General features: G+C 31.6%; 1 protein-coding gene across 1 annotated transcript in view; it reads right to left on the bottom strand.

The window, feature by feature from the left end:
* Window positions 1-5,664: 5,664 nt before the first annotated feature.
* Window positions 5,665-9,444, bottom strand: part of LOC139527540 (tricarboxylate transport protein B, mitochondrial-like) — a 39,681-nt gene continuing 35,901 nt past the window's right edge. The window contains exon 7 of the mRNA XM_071323046.1: window positions 5,665-9,071. Within this exon, the coding sequence (XP_071179147.1) occupies window positions 8,957-9,071 (115 nt within the window). The 3' untranslated portion in view covers window positions 5,665-8,956. The remainder of the gene's footprint in view (window positions 9,072-9,444) is intronic.

Below are 9,444 nucleotides of genomic sequence, written 5' to 3'. Positions count from 1 at the left end.
TCTTTTATTTCCTCATCCCTATTATTCAATAAAATGTATATTTCATCGATCTTTCTGCTGAAACTTAAATGAACATCCAGCAGCAAATATTACATGCATTACCAAGACAAAACAATGCTTTCTACAAGACTGACAAGCTGATTAACATTCATAACATGCTACATAAAGCCACAAGAAGTTAACAGTTTGTGAAGACCTTTGACAATACTCAGGCACTGTGACATTATACTGAATCCACGACACTTTTTCTCTTATTTCTTAAGGTTGTCATTAGTTGTTATGCCCGTAACAATTTATCAATTCTTCTTAATACTGCATGACATTGTGTACTTTGTGTGATTTTGTCGTCATGGAATTTCCAACGAAATTCAAATCAGCAGAAATATGTTTCTTTCAGAAAACAGTTGGAGTTGTCCAACATTTTAAAAAAGGGAAATCTCCCTCTCTCAGAATTTCCCCTAAATTTCTCCCTTTTCATCTCAATTTGATTATAAGCAGTAATCAATCAATGTAAAAAGTTACCAGTTATTTCAATATTACTGTTTGTTTTCATAACACATAGTGCTTAAGGAAACTGAGATTGTTTTAAGCCCCAGTACCACTAGACCACGATCGCACCACGTTCACCGCGATCTAAATTAAATTCAGTTCGTGGCCGGTGAGGTCGCGGTATGAGCGGCATGAAAATGTAAATTTTCGTTGCTTTCACGATGCTTCTACGTCCTTATTACGCTTCTACAACGATCCCGCTACGATTATAACACGTTCTCACCGTGCTTATTCTGCGACCTTACTACGCTTATCAAGATCTTTCTACGCTCATCACGTTCTCAGTACGACCATACCACGGGTTATCCCATTGCAACACGATCTTACCACGCTTATACTGCGATTATAGCACGTTCTTACCACGATTACACTACGTTCACACCGCGATCTTACTACGCTCTCAGCAATAACGTCAACATCGTGTTCCAAATCAATACAGTATCATTCCTTCAGTTCTATTTCTGATTAATACGTAGATTTCTCGAGAAAAAAAACCACAGCCATGCCACCAAAATCTACTACAACACGTGGGCGTGGTGTTAGGGTTGATGTAGCTCTGATAGTAACGAATCTTGATCAAGTATAGATATCGGACCGACCAATCCTACCTAAATTACAACCTATTGCTGGTCCATAAAGCTGAAATTACGATATTTTAGTGAACGATAGCAGATATGAAACAGATGTGTCAATAGCTATAGGAAGATGTGGTATGAGTGCTAATCGGAGACAACTCTCAATCCAAGTAACAATTTTTAAAAGTAACAATTATAGGCCAAGATACAACCTTTAACACGGAGCCTTGGCTTACACCGAACAACAAGATATACAAGGCCCAACAAATTACTAGTGTAAAACCATTCAAACGGGAAAACCAACGGTTTAATCTATATGAAAACAAGAAGCATGGTTGAGCCGTTACAGAAAATGGACAAGAAGTCCGAATTACGTAACAGACAAACAAAACCTGGAGAGAATTAATATATTTTATGGGAAAATGACAATGAGAATCATGGTCGTAGTATGAACGTAGTCAGGTCGTAAGAAGAGCGTGATGAGGACGGCAAGGACGTGCTAGAATCGTACTATGGTCGTGAACAGCGTGGTATAGTCGTAGTGGGAGCGTAGTTTGGTCGCAGTGAGAACATGATGGTCGTATAGAGGTCGTAATAACGTCGCAAATGAGATCGTAGCGCAGTTTCTCCGAATAGAATCACGCTTTCGCTACGCTCTCACTACGATGGTACAGAGACCTTTCGCGGCGATCTTACTACGATCTCAGTGCGCTCTACTACGACCTGATTTCGCCACGACCGCACCACGATTGTTTTGAACATGTTCAAATTTTGCCTCGCTCATCACGATCTTGAAGACCTAACCACGACGGTGATACGACCTTTTTGCATTTTTTTCACAGATCGTAGTGCGATCGTGGCCTAGTGGGACTTGGGTATTAGATGACAAAGTTTGTCATAATTGAATTAAGAATTTCTTTTTAGAAAAAAAAATAGATGAAATATCATACAAGCAATACGAAAGAGGTTGAGGGCAAGCAAATAAACTTATTCAAAATTTTTTTTATCAGCTGTTACTAAATTTTTGTAAGTTGCAAAATTGATATGTTTTTTTTTAATAAGGTTGTCTACATATATTGTTCATTTTCACCTGTTCTGATTTGGTCTGATCATGGGAGAATTTTTTTGTATTCCATTGTGTCATGCATTTCCATTCTACATAAAACTTCTTTCAAAAAGCATGTTTCAAAATCTGTGATATGACTTAGCATCAAACATTACTTGAGGTAGAAACAAGAATGTGTCCAAAGCAAATGGGTGTCAAAAGCAAATGGGTGTCCAAAGCAAATGGATGTCCATCTTGCATGGTCGGGGGGGGGGGGGGGTACTTGAATTTGTCATTAAGATTAGAATGATCATATCATAGGGAACATGTGTACAAATGTTTCAAGTTGATTGCACTTCAACTTCATAAATAAAGGGCTGCGCTTTAGCGCATGATACACCCGTTGCTCTTTTAACTTGTCTTTTATGCTTTAAATGAATTTATATGATCAACTAGAAATATATATACAAATCAAAAGGGATGTTACATTAATAATATTCACCAAAGTTTCATAAAACCCCCCTTTTTTAAGTATAAAAATTCATTACTTAAGAAAACGTAAAATCTAAAATTTATAAAAATGGAAAGGGAGCTTATGTCAATAGATATAAACAATTTATCAAAGTTGCATAAAATTTTGTGAAAGTTTTAGTTATTGTCCCAAAATTGGAAAATCCCCCCTTTTTTAAGCGTAAAAATTCATAACACGGAAATGTAAAATCTGAAATTTTTAAAAATTGAAAGGGAGCTTACATCAATAGATATAAACAATTCACCAAAGTTTCATGGACATTGGTGAAAGCCTTTTTGAGTTATTGTCCGAAGTGTTGAAAATCACCCTTTTTTATGAATAAAGCCCCATAAATCCAAAACTTAAAATCTGAAATTTATAAAAATTGAAAGGGAGCTTACATCAATAGATATAAACAATTCACCAAAGTTTCATGGACATTGGTGAAAGCCTTTTTGAGTTATTGTCCGAAGTGTTGAAAATCCCCCTTTTTTTTATGAATAAAGCCCCATAAATCCAAAACTTAAAATCTGAAATTTATAAAAATTGAAAGGGAGCTTACATCAATAGATATAAACAATTCACCAAAGTTTCATGGACATTGGTGAAAGCCTTTTTGAGTTATTGTCCGAAGTGTTGAAAATCACCCTTTTTTTATGAATAAAGCCCCATAAATCCAAAACTTAAAATCTGAAATTTATAAAAATTGAAAGGGAGCTTACATCAATAGATATAAACAATTCACCAAAGTTTCATGGACATTGGTGAAAGACTTTTTGAGTTATTGTCCGAAGTGTTGAAAATCCCCCCTTTTTTATGAATAAAGCCCCATAAATCCAAAACTTAAAATCTTAAATTAAAAAAAAACGAAAGGGAGCTTAAGTCAATAGATATAAACAATTCACTAAAGTTTCATGGAAATTGATGAAAGTGTTTTTGAGTTATTGTCCGAAGTGTGGACGACGGACGGACGGACAACGGTATACCAAAATACGTCCTGTCTAAAAGATGACGGGCGTATAAAAACTACATTGACCTACAGAGAACGAACAGATGCACAGACCAAAAAAACATAACGCCTTTAGTTGAGCATAAATATAACAAATTATTACATCTAATCAAATCTGTTATAATTAAATGATTGATCTGTTAATTGGTATTTTAATGCCACTTTCAGCTCTATTGTGCTATTTTAGGCAGTTAATTTAGTGGAGGAAGCCAGAGTGTCTGGATAGATCAACCAACCTTTGGAAAGAAACTGACATTCCTAATCAATTAAGAATTCAGCCAAGCGTGACACCTTCAACTGTGGAATTCAAAACTCACAACCTCAGTGTTGACAGGCCAGTAATACAGGTGGTCAAATATTGAGATCATTCTTACACTGCGATTAGTTTCAACACCGAATAATTTGATAAAACTGAGTAATAAAAAAGAAACAAACCATTTCATGTTATCAAATTTTAATACAAATTACATTGCCCACTTGATTATTATATATAATATCACTTTATTTCATACATTTTATAAAATTGCAACCTTTATCATGATTTACTATTAATAGAACTATGTATTGTCAAATATAAAAATCACACAAAAAAATAAATAATTACAAATTATCAACATAATATATAACTAATAAACTACCTGAAATTGAAATAATATCTATACAAACCTTTAAATAGGAAATAAACTTTTTGTTAGACAATATAAATGGTTTATATATTAATATTCCTCAATTTGGTTATTTTATACAAATTTTGACCTAGAAAATAACTTTTTTGTTAGACAATAACAAGAATGTGTCCTCAGTACACGAATGCCCCACTCGCACTATCATTTTCCATGTTCAGTGGACCGTGAAATTTGGATAAAAACTCTAATTTGGCATTAAAATTAGAAAGATCATATCATAGGGAACATGTGTACTAAGTTTGAAGTCATCAAAAACTACCTTGACCAAAAACTTTAACCTGAAGCGGGACAGACGGACGGACGAACAAACGGACGGACGAACGAACGAACGGACGCACAGACCAGAAAACATAATGCCCCTCTACTATCGTAGGTGGGGCATAAAAAACAGGTAATATATTATAATTCCTCAATTTGGTTATTTCATAAAGACTTTGACATATAGAAATGAACTTTTTGTAAGACAAAATAAACAGGTAATTATATTGTATCTTAATATTCCCCAATTTGGTCATATTATACATGTACTTTGACATATTTAAAGTTTCCATACACTTCGCAACATTAAGTGTAAAATGAGAAGAATAGTACTAGTGGATAGCCTTTTCAAACCAATGTTATAAATGTTCATCTAAATATTCCTGAAAAATGGTTTTAGAATTTGCCTTCATTTCAATAAACAAGGATTTGCAATAATCAACAATGGTGTAAAATTCTGTTCACCCCTGATTACACCAAGATAACTAATAGTACGCCAAGTAGTTATTGCAAAGCTAATAATTAAGTTAGCGAATTCATTTTTGGTTTATTTTCCCCTAATAAGCCAGTTAAGATTACATGGTGAAAAAATCTCTTTAAATACATTTAATCTAAATGGACCTCACTCATATTCTGGAACAAGAACCTAACATGATTTACCCTGAAAATTGACAAATTTAAACTGTGTGATAATAAAACATGCTTCATGTATGTGAAAAATATTGTTTACCCTAGGGGTCAACACATAAATTTTCATACAATTTTCTTAACATAAAAAAAAAACAAAACTTTTTTTTACTTGCTCACTTTCATAAATTTGTCAAAATCAGATTCCAAGAATATATGAGAAAAATTTAAATGCGACTCTTTTAATAATATTCTTAGCTATTTGTAACACCTGAAAGCCATAAACAAAATAAAATGCTATTCTTATAATCTTCTCTCAATTTCAAGCATCACATAACTCAAGAGGGTCTGTATTGAGGGTCATTCAGATCAATATTCTGAATTTCTATAATTTTTTTCATACATTTTTCTCTCTTTATTACCCATTATTCTCTTTTCTTATATATTCCCATCCCATTATTTTCAATCCTTTATTTTTTAGCCATTTTTTCTGTATTCTTTTTTATTGGGTCCACATTTCTACAGAGTTGACCCATAATTCTCTATTTGAAAACCCCATCCAGACCCTTACTATTAAAACAGTAAAACAGTAAACATTTCATTACTTTGCTTGTTTTGTTAATGAAAACTGACAATGGAAACAAATTTTGAAAGTGAGTTCTGAAGGTGGTACCTAACTCTACAGGGAGATAACTCTGTAAATTCAGCTAAACGTTTTAATCACATTATATTGTTATGGAAATATAAAGCTTCTCAATGATCAAAATCAGTGTTGGCCAAACTGCTATATATATCAAATGAAATTTTTCAGGGAAAGTGTGTGGTTCATGTTTCTTGAAATTTTATATTTTTTGACAAAGGGTCATAGTAAATATTTTGTCAAAATTTTATGAAAATTAAACATGCCAAATCAATTTTAGTCAAGGTATTTGGTACATGTACCACCTTAAATAAAATCATATTAAATCAAACTTGCTAGTGATCATACATGTTCAGATCACTTAACAAGGATATTAAACATAAATTAAGTATTTGGTTTATCAACAAACAAACAAACAAACAAAAAATTGATTGCACATTAATTGCATAGCACAAAAATGTAAATTTTACCTTATAAAAACAATAATTTTACACTGCACTGGAATAACAATATCATTAACTAAAAAATTGGTGTATTATTCTAAAGTACTATTAGTAAGCTTGAAATTTTGTTTTTTTATAACAAAAAATTTAGTACTGTATAAATGGGACAGCAACATAACAACAAAATTATACAAATATAAGCATCTGTCAACTATCTTTGTAAAAAATAATAATAAAATAATTTAAATGGTTCATTTCTTCATGTCTTTAAGTCTTAAAAATAAAGTAGGAAGATGTGGTATGATTGCCAATTAGACAACTATCCACCAGAGATCAAGAACAAGGACATAAACAACTACAGGTTACATTCGGACCTTCAACAATGAGCAGATCCAATACCTTAAAGTTAGCCGTAAAATCTAACAAATAATTCGGAAATCAATTCTAAACTCACAACCAGTCCAAACTGAATTCAATATTTGAATAGAATGATAACATCATGATTTTTAAAATAAGGAAGTATGGTATGATTCTAAAGGGACAAGGTCAAGGATAACAGCAAAATGTGACCTAACATCTTCAATATTGAGCAAAACAATACCATATAGCAAACTATTAAAAAAGAACCTTGGACAACAAAAAGAGAAAACTGAGCAAAAACAATTTGGTTATATCAACAAAAGTTAACTATTGGACATTAGGCTGATGGCTTGGGACTGATACATATTACTTGATGTAGAAATGTGTTAGTGACTGTTCAACCCTTACAAAAAATTCAAATCTTGCAAAACTTGTTGAAGTTTAGATCATGTTATAAATCTTGTAAAATACACATTATCTTCACCGAAATTCTGATTTGACATTTATTTTCTCAGGAATTCTCGATGAGACCCCCTCCTAACCTCCTCTACTTTTTAAACATCGAATAAATCAATATCAAGAATAACTTTCATACATAATAAAAAATAAAACATAAAGCTTTTCACAATATACATCCCATAGGTTATTCATATCTTTGTAAGCTTTATATTTATCGTGCAGTCATTCAAAACACACCAAGGGCAAGAACAACCCAGTTTAAATCAGTGCAAAAATAAATCAACAAAACTAAGTACTTTATTTTCAAAACCAAAAAAAATAATGCCAAATTATATAAACAACCAACTATTCTAGTATTTGTAAATAAATTGAAAAACTAGAAATATCCAGTTATTTCTATACAGAGGAGAGAAAGAATTTATTTATCCAATGGAAAATCTTCTATCAAAAATGCTTAGCTATATGTCATGGTGGCCAGTTTATATTGGTAGAAAGGACAGAGAGCTTAGACAGAACCATTGACCAGTGGCAGGAAAAGTAGCAATCCTAGTCAAACACACCTCTATGAGTGGAGTTCAAACATGCAACCTGAGTGTTAACAACTAACTACTCTTTTTTATTTGTAAATACATGAAAACAAAAAAAATAAATATAATTGTAAATATAGAAAAGAAAAAAAGAGTTTGCCTATCTAATACATGTATATTATAAAAAGGAATCGTTGGAAGTCTATTTCAATCTTTAAATTTCATTATCTACATTGGAATGTTGCAATAAAATACAGAGCATTATTACAATACATTTAAATTGTAAGACAGTCATCTCCTACACTACATTAGCTATTAGCTATTATGCCTTGCCTATCACCTAACTCCATCTATTTTATAATCATGGAAAAAAAAATAAAAATAGGAAAACTTGTGACCTCATAAGGTGTTGTAGTGCCAGATTTTATTATGACAAACAAATTGACCATGTTGATCTAACTAGATTTGTATTTTGCTGATATAAACCTTTGAATTAGATTTCATAAAAATATCACAATAAATGTGGGTGTGAGAGTGGTTACAAGGTAAAATTCAATTTTATTACATTATAAAGGACATTACCTCCTCTAAGAATGGTGATAATGATTTTTGAACGTTTAGAGACATATTGCTGATCTAAACCTTCAATACAAATTTCATAAAACTCTGGCAAGAATTGTACAAATCAGAGGATTTACACGACAAAATGGGGTAAAGTATTTTAGTGTAACCCATCATGTTGGGTAGGAGACAATAAAAGAGATATTATAGGACATGGTTTTTCACTTGATTTTGATGCCTTAAACATACACATGTTACAAACTTATACAAAATAGATATTTCAAAACTTCTAACAAGACAGTGATTCATCAATAACATGTAAATATATAATTATTTCCCCACAAAAATCACAAAGAAATTAATGATTTCTGAATAATATTTGAAAATTTGATTTATCACATGATTTTGGGGTAGTTCTCAAACATTATTCAAAACTCAAAATTATTTGCACCAATTATTACATAATTATATATTCTAATTTAAACTAATTAAAAACACCAGCACTATTACATGCGCTACACTAAAGGTTTTGAGATCCCAATCTTTGAATATCATCTGCACCAACATTCCATCTGAATAAAAGGAAGATTCCATAATCCCATTCTCATGAATAAATGAAAGATTCCTTGTTCACCTTCTCACGAATAAATTGAAGATTCCAATCGGTTTTCAATTCTAGAAGCATTGCTATAGCACACATATTTTTCTAGTTTGTTGGCCATATTTTATCTATTGCTGCTTTAAGACTGTCATATATCATGAATGTAATGGCTACATCTAAACAAACTCTACTTAGTCTGGGGACGGTTCCTTTATAAAACCTAAAATATCAAACAAAACATAAATAACTGATAACAAAAAACAAGTCTTAACTTTGCTATAACCTTTTAAAAGAAGCCATTTCAGTAACATACCAATAATTTTCAATTCAGGCAATTTTTTTTTTCTAAAATCACTATTAGGAGGGATCCAAGCAATAGAGAAGGATGTCTACAAATTTCTAAATTAAAAACGATTCGGCTGTTAGTTTTCTCATTTTCTTATAGTCATATAATATTGGCAATGAAAGAATTATCATAAATTATAACTTTTATGTTTAGTTAGCTACAACAGTTCACAAATAAAAAAAAATTCTTGTTAATATGTTTAAATAGTTTTTCTATGTTGTATCAAAATAATGGTAATCAGAGAAAA

The sequence above is a fragment of the Mytilus edulis genome, chromosome 6 (assembly GCF_963676685.1).
Source record: "Mytilus edulis chromosome 6, xbMytEdul2.2, whole genome shotgun sequence".
In the NCBI taxonomy this organism is placed as follows: Eukaryota; Metazoa; Mollusca; class Bivalvia; order Mytilida; family Mytilidae; genus Mytilus; species Mytilus edulis.
The sequence above is the reverse complement of the archived record's forward strand: the minus strand, read 5'-3'. Positions and strand labels throughout refer to the sequence as shown.